The sequence below is a fragment of the Lynx rufus genome, unplaced genomic scaffold, assembly GCF_022079265.1.
Source record: "Lynx rufus isolate CCGP_SWC_20201006 ecotype Redwood Valley unplaced genomic scaffold, mLynRuf1.p SCAF_13, whole genome shotgun sequence".
NCBI lineage: Eukaryota > Metazoa > Chordata > Mammalia > Carnivora > Felidae > Lynx > Lynx rufus.
This window is the reverse complement of record NW_025814827.1, coordinates 23,445,916-23,461,991: the sequence shown is the minus strand read 5'-3', so window position 1 is coordinate 23,461,991 and position 16,076 is coordinate 23,445,916. Positions and strand designations below refer to the sequence as shown.

General features: G+C 42.6%; 1 protein-coding gene across 1 annotated transcript in view; it reads right to left on the bottom strand.

The window, feature by feature from the left end:
• Positions 1-16,076, bottom strand: part of MYO5C (myosin VC) — a 94,634-nt gene that overhangs the window by 26,168 nt on the left and 52,390 nt on the right. Inside the window, exons 24-32 of the mRNA XM_047074655.1 lie at positions 13,722-13,785; positions 11,487-11,667; positions 9,498-9,591; positions 9,200-9,263; positions 9,033-9,113; positions 8,002-8,182; positions 6,086-6,179; positions 4,919-4,982; positions 3,663-3,831 (exon numbers count right to left, since the gene is read on the bottom strand). Coding sequence (XP_046930611.1) covers positions 3,663-3,831; positions 4,919-4,982; positions 6,086-6,179; positions 8,002-8,182; positions 9,033-9,113; positions 9,200-9,263; positions 9,498-9,591; positions 11,487-11,667; positions 13,722-13,785 — 992 coding nt within the window. The remainder of the gene's footprint in view (positions 1-3,662; positions 3,832-4,918; positions 4,983-6,085; positions 6,180-8,001; positions 8,183-9,032; positions 9,114-9,199; positions 9,264-9,497; positions 9,592-11,486; positions 11,668-13,721; positions 13,786-16,076) is intronic.

Genomic DNA, 16,076 nt, shown 5'->3' with positions numbered 1-16,076 from the left:
CCTTCTAGTCCTTGGTTATCACTAATCTGCTTTATGATTCTATATTATTTGCTTCTTCTGGACACTTAATATAAATGGAATCATATAATATGTGGCCTTTTGTGTCTGGCTTCTTTCACTTAGCATGTTTTTGAAGCTCATCCATGTTGTACTATGTGTCAGTATTTCATTCCTTTTTGTGGCTGAAAAACACCCTATTGTATGGCTACGCCATATTTATCTTGATCTATTTTTTCTTAATAAAGTAGTGCCCCTTGTAGATAATTTAGAAATATGAATGTGTGAAAATAGGTTCTCTGGATATCAGAGTCTGGAGGCAGAGAAACTTCAGAGGTTTGGGTCCTGGCTTTGTGTTTCCTTCCTAATAATGGAGTGGCCTTGCTCATGCTGAATTTGGCTCAAAAACCAGCAGGGTCTCGGATGCCTACAAATATGTCTTAGAAAGGGCAAAATGTTTAGGCTCTTCCTAAATCCCAAAGGTTTTGGCCCAGAAAAGATTCAGGCTTCTCAGATCCAGCAGTACCCACCATACAATCACTATAGTCATGTGCCCTCTGGGGACTCTCAGGGCCAATGGAAACTGTGCTGTTTCTACTCTGTGGCTACCTCTCCCTTCCAACAGTTCTCCCGGTGAACAAGGATTTTGTTCAGAGTGTTCATCATAGTGTTATTACTTTTAGCCAAAAAATCCAATGTCCAACAATAGTGGGTAGAATAAATTGTTGTGTATCCTATGACTTAGGTATTAAAATGACAGCTTGCATATATTATCAATGACAATGGGAAAGTATCTTCAATATAGTGTGAGAAAAAATATAGAATTTAAAACTTTATATGCAGTATGACCCCAATTTATAAAATGTGTATTACCATGGTAGAAAAAAGAAGAAAGGAATAAAATAAATCAAAATGTGAACAGTGGTTTCCTCCAGGCTCTCATTGACTGGTGACTTTTTTTATTATTACATGAATTTTAGGATGGGCTGAGATAGTAGGGAAGGAACTGTACCCACACCCCTACTTGTAAGAACAGATAAAGTTCTTAATGTGTTTCTCCAGAGACACAGAACCGAGACCCCAGGGACACACAGAGGCACTGCTGTGGAAGTCAGGACAGCCACCCACACGTGCTCAGTAGGAAGCTGCTTCTCTACTGTCTGAATACAGGCTATTCACTGAGAAAGTTCTATTTCCCTCAAAAAAAGTTGCACATCATCTAGGTGCTCCTGACTGGAACTTGTTACTTTCTATTAAATGTTAAACTCTTTGGATTTCTTTAGATATAATTCTTCATCAAAGTTAAATCCTGATATTGCAAAATAAGATTTTACCCCCTCATGGTTTTCTGTGAGATAATGGGGGGTCCTTATGGTACTGGCACAAAATAGGCACATAGATCAATATAACAGAATAGGAAACTCAGAAATGAACCCACAAGTATATGGGCAATTAATCTTTGACAAAGCAGGAAAGAATAACCAGAGGACAGTCACTTTAAGAAATGGTGTTGGAAAAGCTGGACAGTAACATGCAAAAGAATGACATAGAACTACTTTCTTATAACATACACAAAAATAAGCTCCAAATGGATGAATACCTAAATATGAGACAGGAAACCATCAAAATACTAGGAGAACAAAGGCAGTAGCCTCTTTGACATCGGCCATAGCAACTTCTTTATAGTTAGGTCTCCTGGGGCCAGGGAAAAAAGCAAAAACAAACTATTGGGACGTCATCAAGATAAAAAGCTTCTGCAAAGTGAAAGAAACAATCAACAAAACTAAAAGGCAATCTACAGAAAGGGAGATGACATTTGCAAATGACATATCTGAGAAAGGGTTAGTATCCAAAATCTATAAAGAACTTATAGAACTCAACACCCAAAAAACAAATAATCCAGTTAAAAAATGGGCAGAAGACATGAACAGACATTTTTCCAAAGAAGACATCCAGATGGCTAACAGACACCTGAAAACATGCTTAACATCACTCATCACCTGGGAAATAAAAATCACAACTACAATAAGCTATTACTTTATTCCTGTCAGAATGGCTAAAACCAACAACACAGGAAACCGCAGGTGTTGGTGAAGATGTGAATATAGGGGAACCCCCTTACATTGGGGGTCAGTGTAATAAGTCAGTCAGAAAAAGACAAATACCATATGATTTCACTCATATGCAAACTGGTGCAGCCACTCTGAAAAACAGTACGGAGTTTCCTTAAAAAGTTAGAACTAGAACTACCCTACAATTCAGCAATTGCACTATTAAGTATTCACCCAAAGGATACAAAAATACTGATTCAGAGTATTTAATGCTGTTGTAATATTTGATAATACTGCTATAAACATTGCACCCCAATGTTTATAGCAGCATTATCAACAATAGCCAAATTATGGAAATAGCCAGTGTCCACTGGCTGATGAATGGATAAACAAGATGTGGTACACACGCACAGACACACACAGACACACACACACAGACACACACACACACACACACATGCGCGTGCATGCACACAATGGAATACTACTCAGCGATGAAAAAGAATGAAATCTTGCCATTTGCAATGATGTGGCTGGAACTAGAGAGTATTATGTTAAGTGAAATAAGTCAGTCAGAGAAAGATGAATACAATATGATTTCATTCCTGTGTGGAATTTAAGAAACAAAACAGATGAACATAGGGGGTAAAAAAGAGGCAAACCAGAAAACAGACTTTTAACTATGGAGAACAAACTGAGGGTTGCTGGAGGTGAGGTGAGTAGGGGGATGGGTTAAATGGGTTATGGGTATTAAGGAGGGCATTTGTTGTGATGAAGACTGGATGTTGTATGTAAATGATGAATCATTAGATTCTACACCTGAAACCAATGTTATTCTGTATGTTAACTAACTGGAATTTAAATAAAAACTTTGGGGGAAAAAAAAGAAATGGCGGGTCCTGACAATAGGATGCAGAGCCTGGGATGCAGCCTGTCCAGGGTGCTGACCACTGCCCAGGGAGCCCTCCGCTGGTCATAGACTTGGGAGGCTCAAAGGCCAGGAAGCGGCCCGAGCAGTCTGACTCCCAAGAAAGTGGCCCATGGGCCATGATGGTACTTCTCAGGCTTGTGGGTTTCACACACCAATAAAATTTCAAAAGAATTGCTGGGGACTGACTTAGAGTAGCTGAATTTCTTTGACAAGGGCATTTAAAATGTGATGAAGATTTTAACAATTTAAGGTGTCTGTCATCTACCATCATGATCATTTCACAGAAGAACATTTTGACTTGAAAAACTGTAGGAAGGGCACACCTGCAAAGCAAGGAGGGCCCCTCACTGTGGAAAGTCTTGCTTAGGGAAGTTCCCACATCAGCCTGTCATTTTTGGTGTGTTCTGGACCAGAACGGTTGAGACAGGTGCCATCTGTAGGACAGTGCTCATGTCTCCTCTCATCCTCCCTTTACTTTATCGGACACTTTGCTTGTGTGGCCCGTGCTAAGCCCCCAAGGCTCAGCAGCAGGCTGTAACCTCAGAGACCACCTGTCTCCCGAGAGCAGGAAACACACTGCTCTCACGGAGGCTGTTCATTGCATGCGTTAGGTGACATGTTCCCCCTTCCCCCCTTCAGTGACATCTGCACACAGTCATTTATCAAGTTGGGAAAGTTCTCACCCTGTTTTCCATAGTGAGCCGAGATGCTTCCTGTCGGAAACTACTCTTGACTTCACTTTCACTTTCAAATTGCTTCTTCAAGAGCTCGCTGGCCTGCTGCATTTCTTGAATCTTACTGATCAGCTTCTCTTTCTCTTTGGTGTGTATTTCATTTTGGGCCTCTAAGGTCCTGACAAAGAGATAAAGGAAATTGTGTAACAGTTTGACTGTCATGGAGAAGTCACTCATTGTCATAGCAAAAACTGATTATTTCCAAAGGCAGAAAAATACTTCGGCCAATTTATGTATAGGGTGAATAGTACTCGAGTAGAAATGTCCTCGAAGTGGGGATGGGGGGGTGGGGGCAAAGATCAGGGCTGGCTGTGTATAAAATTGTCTATGACTGCCCTGGTCTCCTTAACCTGATGGAGATTCTTGCCTCCACTCCGCCAGGGGCTGCTGAGGGCTCCCACGAGGCATCCACAACCACTCATGCCCTTAAGACAGAAAGCCCGATGATTATCTCCTTCGTGAAAGGCCTGGGGACCAGACTCTCAAAAAGCCAGGGATCAGAGAGAAGCAGCAGCCCATCAAGAGTTCCAAGACAGTGTCTCCCCACTTTCCTACTCTTTGGGGCCCTCATTTCATCCCTCTCCTACCAATGAAGTCACATGACTAAAAATGTTCTCTAGGACATATTGTGTCCATGTATTGCCCTGAGAATCAAGTATGTCAGTGAGCTGGCAGCAAAAATTTTCCTCACGAGGCTCCACCAGAGCGCCAGGCCCTCTGCTGGTCAGAATGCAAATTTGGGGCGATTAACTGAAGATTCTCTGTCAGCACAGATTTCAAGTCTTACTCTAAACGGTTTGCTATAAGAAAATCTCTTTTCTCACACACAATCTTATTTCATCAGTTTTTTAAACAGATTATCTGCGTGTGGGGCATGACATTCTAAAAGTATAAAAGAGTATGTGGTGAGAAGTAAGTCCCCTTCCCTCCTCTGTGTGCCAGCCATCCAGTTACCCTCCCTGGAAGCAGGCGATGTTTTGGTTCTTGTATGTTTTCCCAGGGTGTGTGTGTGTGTGTGTGTGTGTGTGTGTGTGTGTGTACATATGTGTTTCTTTCCTTCACATTTAAATGGTAATGCATCATATTACCTTAATCAGCACCTTGCTGTTTTGGCTTAATAACATATGTTGGTATCTCCCACAATTTCAGAAAAGAAAAGCATTTACGTGAGCATGAACATCACAAGCATACACATTAACACTTACTTTCTTTGTGTTCCCTCCTCTTCTTGATTGCGGTTCAACTGGTTAGACAATTCTTCCAGTTTTCCTGTAGTGAGAAGACCTGCCATTACTTTGGGGGCTATATGGCACCCTGATTCGGATTTGGTTGTGCTTTCAGTTATCAGGGGTCCTAAGCTGTTTCCTGGTAGAGGTTTTGTTTGGTCTGAACAATGTTTAAAAATTTTTAGGTGTGGGGCGCCTGGATGGCTTGGTCAGTTAAGCGTCCAACTTCGGCTCGGGTCACGATCTCGCGGTCGGTGGGTTCGAGCCCCGCGTCGGGCTCTGTGCTGACAGCTCAGAGCCTGGAGCCTGTTTCAGATTCTGTGTCTCCCTCTCTCTGTGACCCTCCCCCGTTCATGCTCTGTCTCTCTCTGTCTCAAAAATAGATAAACGTTAAAAAAAAATTTTTTTAAATTTTTTTAGGTGTGCCTGGGTGGCTCAGTTAAGCATCCGCCTTTGACTCAGGTCATGATCTCTCAGTTCATAAGTTTGAGCCCCACGTCGGGCTCTGTGCTGACAGCTCAGATCCTGGAGTCTGCTTCAGATTCTGTATTTCCCTCTCTCTCTGTCCCTTCCCCACTCATGCTCTGTCTCTTTCTCCAAAATAAAGACAAAAAATTAAAAAGTTTTAAAGCCATTATTCTAAAGTTGTCATATTTCACATAAAAATATGGATTTCTGGCTTTTCTTTAAAAATAGGATCGAGGGCACCTGGGTGGCTCAGTCGGTTAAGTGTCCAACTCCTGGTTCAGGTTCAGATCATGATCTCACGGTTCCTGAGTTTGAGCCCCACTTTGGGTACTGCGCTGACAGTGCAGAGCCTGCTTAGAATTCTCTCTCTCCCTCTCTCTCTGCCCCTCCCACATGCTTTCTCTCTCTCTCTCAATAAATTAATTAAAAAATTTTGAGTTAAAAAAATAAGACTATCAAACAACACTGAGGCCAATTTGCCTACTTGGCAACAATCAATGGAGCTCGGAGGCTGGGGCACCTTACTGCCTCCTCCACTCAGCCCCCTTCTCACATTTGTCACTTGGCTGGGCCCCTGGAGAATCAGAGTCTGAGATCCCTGGGTACAATGACTTTTCTGTCATTTCCAGGACACAGGAAACCATGTTCTAAAAGCACTTCCGTGACAGTTGCAGGTACCTTTCATGCTTTCAGTTTGTTCATTCAGGCGGATTTCCAGATCTTGCTTCTGCTTCTCCAGCTCTGAAATTTGCTGTTTGAAGTCTGGGATCATCTTTAGAGAAGAATCAGAAATATTTGAATATAAAACGCTTTCATCTCTGAACTTTAAAATCTCAGAGCTACTCAGAAGCAAACTGAACCCTCTAGGAGTCTAACCCCAAGGAGCGTACATCTAGCATAGTTGTGTGTGAGGGCCAGCTGAGGTATTAGACTGGTTTGGCATTATGGCTACATGCTACAACCTTCTCTCCAGGGGGAGAAGGAAGTACACAGTCTGGAGGGCATCACGGGGAGGTGGGAGGGGCTCTGCTGAGATGAGGGCAATGTGAGCAAACAGAGGGCAGCCTTTTTGGCCAAGGCCCAGAGATGCCATCTCCTCATCCAGGAACAGGAAAATCATCTCAAAGAGGTCCCCCCACGCCCTGTGAATTCCAGGCGGTGCACTGCTCTGTTAGTGGAGGTCTGGAATGGTCCAGTATGTCTCATAGTCCTCTATCCTTGTCTTCTGTATTTCTTTAAATGTCATTCACCTCCACCCTCAGTTAGGTAAATGGCTTTTCTGTCGTCCAAGTTTGTAAGAACAACTGTGCTTCTGAAGCAAATGAAGAAAACTTGTTTGTGCATGAAGATGTATGTTCCACATTATTCCTCACTAACATTTCATCCAAAGAATAAACAAAGACACGAAGGGCCTTAATCACCGTTCCACATATTTGCTGTGCCCATGGTCACGTCTCCTCACCTGGGACGCAGCCTTGCAATTTCCTAACACTCTCAGGTTAGGCAGAGGAGAAGGAAATGGTAAGAAAGGTGACAAGGTGCAGCCTCTAGAGAGGTGGCTTGAGAAACCCCAGGAAAGTGTGGTATCGTGGAAGGCGGCAGAACAAAAGCAGGCATGAAGAGGGAGTGATGATGTCACCAGATGTTGCTGAGAGACAAGATGAGGGTGAAAAAGAAGGTGGCTGTGGGGTAAATGGGGGATGAGTTGAGAAATCAGTTAGGTGGCCACTGAGAAGTCTGGCCAGCTCCCCCCAAAAAATGGGGTGGTGACTGCAGGTGAAGTGGGGTTAAGAAAGGGATGTTCTTTGAGGAGATTCCTATAGCATTTCTCAGTGGCTAGAGGCTTGAGTTGGAAGAAAAGATGAGACAAACTCAGAAGGAAGGAATCCTGGAAGAGAGAAGCCCTTGGAAAAATGAGATAAGAGGCACATCATCTCTGCTCACAGCACAAGCAGAAGAATGGACCTGAACACATGTCCCACTCAAGAGTTACCCTTCTTACCTTAGGGTTTTTTTGTCACTTGCCAAGGGGTTAGGGCTAGACTTAAAATACATAGGTTTAAACACACACACACACACACACACACACACACACACACCACCAGAATTTGGACCCATTCTATGGTAAACAAACCACCTCTCACATCAAAGTGCTTTCCAGCCTAGGGTAATTTTATAGATTTATCTTCTTTGTAAAAAATAATTAATTAATTTTAAAAACAAAGTTCTTTTTTTTAAGTTTATTTATTTTGAGAGAGAGAGAGAGAGAGAACGAGGATGAGCCAGGGAGGGCCAGAGTGAAAGGGAAAGAGAATCCCAAGCAGGCTCTTCACTGTCAGTACAGAGCCTGACATGGGGCTTAAACTCAGGAACTGTGAGATCATGACCTGAGCCAAAATCAAGAGTTGGGTGCTTAACTGAATGAACCACATCCCCAGGTACCCCTATAGTTTTATCCTCTGACTCAGTTATTTCACTCCTAGAAAACATAATTCTGATCCATCATTTACTGCCAAGAAACTGAGTTTTATTCCACTAACAAATGACATCTCTAGAATAATGGCCACACCTGGGGCCCACAGATAAGACCATACCATGTTTTCTGATGTCAGCCTGGTAACTTCATGACGGATACTTTCATTGATGTCAGTCTCTTCTCTAAATAATTTCTGCAGGTGGTTGATTTCTTGACTTAGATGCACCACTTTGAAGTTCAAAGCTTCAATCTCCTTTTCATAGCAATCCTTCTGGGACTGGAAATGGCTTTCCAAAACACTGTCAGAGGACGGGTCAACAAATTAACCACTGGTTTTTATTCTGCCATGTTGTTGACTGTGAGTGTGTACATGTGCAGCAGTTATGAAAATTCACAATTAGAGCCATGCTAAGTATATAATTTTACTTATGTACACATAGTTATACGCTATGGAACTGTGTACACAGGATTATAAAATCCTTCTAGTTAGTTAGGAAGCATTATGTGCATTAACATGCAGTTAATAATAAGAAATTATAGACACTATTAAAATTGCATGTTAATAGTTTAAGAATATTTTCTGTATGATGCAACAATATACATTCATTATGCATTTGTCCAGCCTCATAGAATGTACAACACCGACAGTGAACCCTGAAGTAAACTACTGATTTTTGATGATAATGACAGATCAGTTTAATAGACATACCACTCTGGTGGGGGATTCTAATGCTGATTACATGGGGGCAGGGGAAGGGAAATACCAGGGAAATCTCTGTACTTTCTGCTAAATTTTGCTGTGGACCTAAAGTTGTCCTAAAAATAAAGGTTGTATGTAAAAAATTACAGCAAACTCCTTAAATTTAAACACAGTTTTATCTCTATAACAACCCTGGCTAACTTATTTGTTATAATCTGTTTTTACTGTACAGGTTATGGGTTTTATTACTTGAAAGTTTATCCTTTAAAAAGATTGTTTTCCATTATTCAACTCATTATTTAATTCTCAAAATATTTCGAGTGATTACTAGATCATCCTACTGTAAGGAATTCCCTTGTGTGTCAAATCTGTGGAATATAAACTTTTGACTTTCCTCTATCTATCATCTCTGAAAATAAAAAAAAGAACTCTGAGGGGGAATTTCTCACTGTGTTGCTTTCTTCAGTCCTTCATAAGCAAACCAAAGTTCTCCATCCTCATTTAAATGTTCCAAATCTTCCAAAGAGAGCCTGGAAAATAAGGAAGGGTAAGAAAATCTATCATCTCTCTCATGTGTTCCATGTTCCTAAATATTTGGTAATGCAAAAATGATTACCTGCTTCTTACATCTTCAATGTCATAGCTTTCAAGAAGTTGTTTGGTGATCTCGGACATCTTTTCTGAGAGGAAGAGGCAGAGCTGATATAAATTACATTTTTGAATGTGGTTCCAATTCTCTAGATGTCACACAGAGTCTCCAGCTAACCATACCATCAACTAACTTACTGGCCATTCAACCAAACAACTAACCAACCACCCAACTACGAAGGCAACCAACTATTCAACATACCACATATCCAACCAATCAGCAAACCAACCAGACTTGTGGGCTCAGTGACTCATATTTTTCTTACCTCTCATTTCCCGTTTTTGTGATTGCACATGTTTCTCCACATCTATCTTCTGTGTCTGAAGTAGCTCTATCTCCTTTTCAAATTCAGAGATTGTCTGTATCACAGCAGTGACCGTACCAGATGAAGAAAAAAACAGCTATTATGGTTTATGTCAGACAAAGAGAATACTCTTACTGTGTTGTATACCTACCCAAGACATCCTTACCCAGTTAAAATCTTGTTAAATCATCACTACCTACACAGTAAGGTCTTGAAGCATGTTTAACTGCTCAAAATATTGTTACCTATTCCCAGATGTAGTTGGTTGTAGCAACAGAATTAGTTTCCTTACCACATAAAGGGAAGAAATAGCTCCTTACTACAGGGGTGGGCTGCTGTGGGGAGGAAGAGGACCCAAGAGAAGTAAAACCTAAGAGGCTAAATTCCTTTTCACTGGATGGTGAACTCTAGGATTCAGGGATGTGGACAAGCCACTACCCTCATAATTGTGGGTTTGGGCTCCTGCCAGGTTTTAATGTGACACATGGCGGAGCCAGGGGTACCCAAGAGGTTAGCAGTTGGCTGTGGGGGTATGATGAGGGTCCACTGAGAGGCAGCACACGTTGTGGGGAAGAGGCTGTCTTTTGCCTTTATTACCTTGTGAGGTCAGCCTGAGAAAGAATCACATGTGTGTGTTTTGTAGCTAGGGGAGACATGCAGAGGGAAATAACCCCTCCTTGATATTTTCTCAGTCTAAGTGTTTAAGGGCTAGAGTTCCAGTTTCTTCAGAGGGTGAGAAGGCGGATCCAACTGACATTTACTGATCACTTTACATACACAACCTAATCCTTACAACAGGCCCATGTGGTGATACAGTAATAGTTTAGACAGAAAGCTGAGGCTCCATAAGGTGAAATGGCACACTCAGGGTCACATGGCAAGCTGATGGGGCCCCAGGACCATCCAATCCCAAAGACCTTCTTTTGGTAACACTTCAATAAATTTTTCAAGTCATATATGATCATAATGTTATTCATTTTCTGTGAAAATCAGACTGGTCTCCTTAATATATCACATCGAGAGTTTGGAACACAGTTTTAGCTACCAAAGCGGAAGTGCGTGACAAATAGTGATGCCTCACTCCAAGAGCAGCCATAGGACTTCCCAAGATGCAGACTAGCCAGATGACACGACTCCCACAGATTGACATGTCTTATGTGAGCTCCATTCTTATGGAGCAGTCAGAGCGATACGTGATCCTCTCTGATCCCACAGTCCAAAATCCTCCTTTTAAACAATAGGAAACTGGGGTCCAGAGAATACAGACAGTTCTGCCAGGAAGTCAAGAGAAGACTGTGATTCCTAAAGCTCTTCAAAACCATGCATGGCTATTCCGTGACAGTTACAGAGAATATTTGCATAATCTTAACAATATTCTACTAACATGCATTTCACTTATTTCATGGAAGCTTAAAAGCTTTCTAAACTTACACTGAAATGTTTTGCATTGAAGAACACAGAGACATGCAGTTTTGTGTTTTCTGGTAGGGAAGGAATTCAGTTACGCCTTGACTGTGCTAACATGGATCATTGCTTTTGTGGATTTTCTGATAACAATTTAAAATATATGATGCTGATAATAAGGTAGTTTAATTTTAATACAGGTATTTATAGAAATACAACAATGGGATGGGTTGTATAATAAGGGTTCACATCAACTTTTAATTTAATTTGAACATATTCTCTAGGTCAACATATTTGAATAGCTTCATATAATTAGAAAATAGTTAGAAAGCTGAGTTTTAAAATAGGAAAACCAATTATTGGTAAGTTAAAGGCAGCTTGGGGGTTCATCCTCAGAAGAACTGAAGGGATCAGGGTCCTTTTGACTTTGGTCGTTATACAGATGCTGTTGGATGTCTGATCCTGTGGGAGTCTGAAACTGCTCCCTCTGTGCAGGTCAGATAACTTAGCCCAAGAGCTCATCTGGCAGTGAGAAGCCCCTTCTACCTTTGCCTGCTTGCTCAGTTGGGCCACCTCCCCCTTTAAGGCATCGGAGGTGACACGTTCTTCCTCCAGTTGGTGCTGCAGGTGCATTTTCTCATCCTTGAGAGCTTGAATGTCTTTTTTCAAAGAGCAGATCTGCTTCTCATAGTCTTGTGTTTTCTGTTCGAAACTTTTTTCAAGAAGTCTAGGTGCAAAAGAAAAAAATAATTAACTCAGAATTTCTCTAAATTTCTTTAACCTGAATTAGAACAATACATCATTTTGAAAATAGTAAGAGGAGACTTGGAAAGGAGACAAGTTAATTAGGATCTACTGTGACAGTTCCAATAGACAATGGCCTTATTCTTACCTGTTTCCTGTCCCCTTAGGTTAGGGAAGTTTCTTATACCTTCTGATCTGATAAATGTGGCTCTACTATGGTCACACGCAAGAAACACAGGGTAGGGAGGCTGAACTCAAAGACACAGTGGTGGCTGGGATACTGTATTTCTGAATCCATCCTAGTTCTGTGTGGTTCCCTGTGGTCTCTTGGAGGGGTCTCTTCCCTTAGCAGAGTACTAGCCCCTGCCAAGTTCCAAGGATCCTAGAATGGTTTGGCTAGTTCCTAAATAAGTTAATACAGCCATTTAACATGTCAAAGGGGCCAGCCACTCAAACATTCTAAAATAAACTACAGCAAATCCAGGTACACCAAAGTCCCTGGAAACTCAATTCCTTGTGAGATGGTTGCTCAATGAAATATGGGACAATTGACCAAGACAATAAGTAACCAAAGAGAGATGTGACCTAGCCCAGCCTGACACAGCCCGGGGCTGGGGGAGGGGGTGTAGTCAGAATTGAAGCAGTCCTAGGGCTCCAGGAGTTTATTAAATCACCATTCTACTTGCCAGGCTGTCATCTCAGTCCATTTTATGACTTGCTTTCATAGCCCAAAGGGAAAATCCCAAGGAAGAGAGTCACATTCCCAATAGGTTTTTGTTTCATTCACTTTTAGAGATACTAACAAACTTCTTAACCTTGTTTTTACATTTTTCAAAAATCCACAGAGCTCCTAAGAGGCCAGTAAAGTACCTTGAAAAGAAGAAAACTGCAACCAAGAATCTATGTTGAAACAATCTCAGACTTGTACCTAAGCTGGTTGGGAGTGTCCCCCGCCCTCCCAGACTGCTGGCATCTGTACGCTCCTTGAGGGTTGTGACAGGGGCCAAAATGTCCCCTGTCAGCTGATCAAGGGCCAGATCAAGCTACAGGTGAGTGCTTATGAGGACTACAATAAGTTTAAAGTCACCTGGCCCTGGCCTGCCTCTCCAAACCCCTTCTTGAAATGATTGCTCCCAAGCAACCCCAGTGCACCATGAGATGCCAAGAACCAAGCTCCTCTCTTAAACTTAAGAGTTCATTGGAAAATAAAAATTTCAAGGTGAAGAGCCAAATATCCCTATTTTAAAACTCATATAGGATCATGAAACACTTTGTCTATCTGTTAACTCTTGGAGCTCCTTGGTGACATTTCCTCCCCTAAAGTTGTGGCATCCATCCTGCTCCTTACGCAGACCCAGGCTCTTCTGCCAACTAAATGCACAGGAAGTTATATATATATCCTATCACCCCAGGCAGCCTGAGCCTTGTAGCCCTGAAGAGAAAGATGCCAGGAATATTTTGTTTCTCCCCAGCACCCTGCCACGCATCCCTACTTGGAACTCTAAAACCTTTGAGTTGACTCTAAGAGAAGGGAGCGCAGACTGCAGTCTTTAGAAATGAACAAAGCGTTCGGTATTGAGATAGGGAAGGTGGGACTGGTACCGTACAAGGTCATGGGGACCTGCCTTAACTGTTGTGAGGTGCGTTCCATCCCTTATCATCTGGGACAAGAGTCAAGTTAACAGACACAACAGACAGGGGAGGGAGGAACGTTGGTTTCCTGGGCAGTAATTTTACTTCTTGGACTTGATGGAAGTTGAAAGGGGTGGCAGTCTCTGAACTCCTGTCTTAGCAATGATGGGAAAGCGAGAACTTCACGGTGGTCCACTGCCCACAGATGCAGACACTGTGCAGTGTCTGAAAGGCGCACACTGTGGGATGTGGCTCTCACACGTCTGACTCTCTCATTTCCTAAAAGATTCACTGCCCCCCCATCCTGTATCTGTGACCTGCTAGCTGCAAGCCGAGAAGCAAAGTATAAAACAGTAGAGAGAGAGAGAAGGAGGCAGTAACTTTAAGGCAAACTAGGTTTCATACATTCTTTGTCGCTCTTCTTTTTGCACATCATCAAAGAGCTGCTTGGTGAGGTTGTCCATTTTTTCTGTGAAAAGAGAATGCTCTTTGAAATATATCTGCAAACCAACGCTTCCATTGTTTCATGTCATGTTTAAGAAAGTGAGAATGTGAGAACAGTCATGGGATATTTATGACTAGTAGGACTTGAGAGGGTAACTGTCACTTTTATAATTTATAAATCAGAAATACAGACAAGGGCGGGGGATAATCATTCTGACAAATTGGTTCTGTTGGAATGTGTGAATAGTTTCATTTATAGCACTTTTTTTTGGTCTGAGGATCATTTGTTTGATTTGAAAAGGCATATTGGCTTTGAGACAATATACATTATGAAAACTACATGGAAACCCTTTTGGGTTTCTTCCTTTGGGAAGAAAATGGTCAATTTAGAAGCCAGCGGCACCTCTGCTCCAGTTGTGACAACCAAAACTGTCAGACAGGGCCATATGTCCCCTGATGGGGAGAGGGGAACCATAGTGGTTCTCTTGGCTCAGAACCACTCATTCATGACAACCAAGAGAATAATGAAGCGTCTGTCTTTATCTGGGTAAGAGGAAGTATAACAAATCTCCTGTTGCATTCAGTACAAGAGTCTCTAACAACAAAGCATAGGTTGAGGGGACACTGGAAAGCCAGGCTATCATCACTGGGGTTCTGGATATTCTGAAGTTGTGACAGGCCTGTATTCCCAGCATATCCACACCAAACAGGTGCCCTTCAAAACGGGAGGAGTCCATTAAGCCTGATATCTCTATTTGTATATAGCTGATACCTCATCCTTGAATTCCACCCCATTTCTGAATTCTGCCCCAGAGGGGAGCCCAGGGATGAGGTGATGATAACTACCCTGAATTACTGGTTTAAAAAAAAAGCCAATAGTTTAATAGTTTGTTAAATGAGGTATCAAATGTCCCTCAATCAAAATAACTGCTACAGAATGTCATGAGTCAGCCAGAAAATACTAGAAAAATGCTTAAGCTTTAATTTAGAAGCCAGCATATTTGATATAATTTTAATTTTCGTTCACTCACAGAATTGGTTTCAGTTCTGGTGCTTACATCTTAGGCCATTTGCAAGGGGGTGAAAGAGCTGCCCAAATGTGATTTTCTCCCCGGGAGCAAGGGGCTGATGTCCACATTGGAATCTCAAAAAGGGGAAACATTCGATAACAACCCTTAGTAATAAATAGGTCACAGGGTAATCGAAGACTGGTGCTTTTCACAAAACATTGTTTGCCATGTTTAGGGACACTCAGAACATAAGCGGTTTATAAACACTGGGACTGAAAGTTTTCAAGCACTTTTTAGAAGGATATATAAAATTATGGACCCAAACAGGTCAACGCTATCAACTATGTAACTTTCAGGATGCATTTGTGGGAATTTAAATTTTCTTGTGGGAAAATCCACCTAACGTTAGAAGAAAGAGCAAATATACCCTGGAGCAGTGTACTGTGATAAAGGAGGTGGAGGTGGACAAGCTCTTCCCTAATTCAGGTCCAAGGTTTCCTCAGAGAACTCTGACCTCGTGCGTCAGTCAAGGCCCACATCATCAGTCCTCAGAGGCAGGGTGGAGGATGTGCAGTACCTGTAGCAGGAGGTCACTCCCATCCTGGGCGTCATCTGAACAGCCCTTCCTGCTCTGCTGGCCAGGACTCAGGATGTTTATTTCCTCCTCCTGACATCTGTCTCTCCCACACTCTGACCTGAACCCCCAGGGCACCTGTGCTCCTCCGGCCTGGTGTATCCACGGCCTGCTGGGCCTGAGGTGTGTGCTGGGCCCCCAGGCCTGAACTCCCACTCCCCTGCTGCCCTGTCAGAGCTTACAGAAACAATCCTCTTAAATGGGTGTGGTCATTTAAACCATCTGGTCAGGAGCCCCCAGGTTCCTGTTCCTATCGGGATTTAGCAAGGGCTTGCAATCAGATTTTGAGTTGGAAAGCTATGGATGGACAGAGCTAAGCTGCTCCACATCCCTGAATGAAAGGGATACCGCTGGTTCCAAGGGTCTGACTCTGACAGCCTGGGGGTGATGTGGCTCAAGTGCTTAGCAGGGCCCTTCACTCAGAGCCGGGGCAGTAAGCAGAGGAGGGGGTGCCACTGAGACCAAGTCATTTGGACAGATTTGAAATCTGACTACAGATCCTCGGCCAGCAACAACACTGCTCCGGCATCACCCCGACTGTGCATCTGGATCACCACAAAGGTTTTTAAAAATATAGACAGATGCCTGAACTACCCCGGCCACCACCACTCACAGACACACCCATGCACACACACAGACACCGCTCCCACCCCATCTTCTGATGGAAAAGCT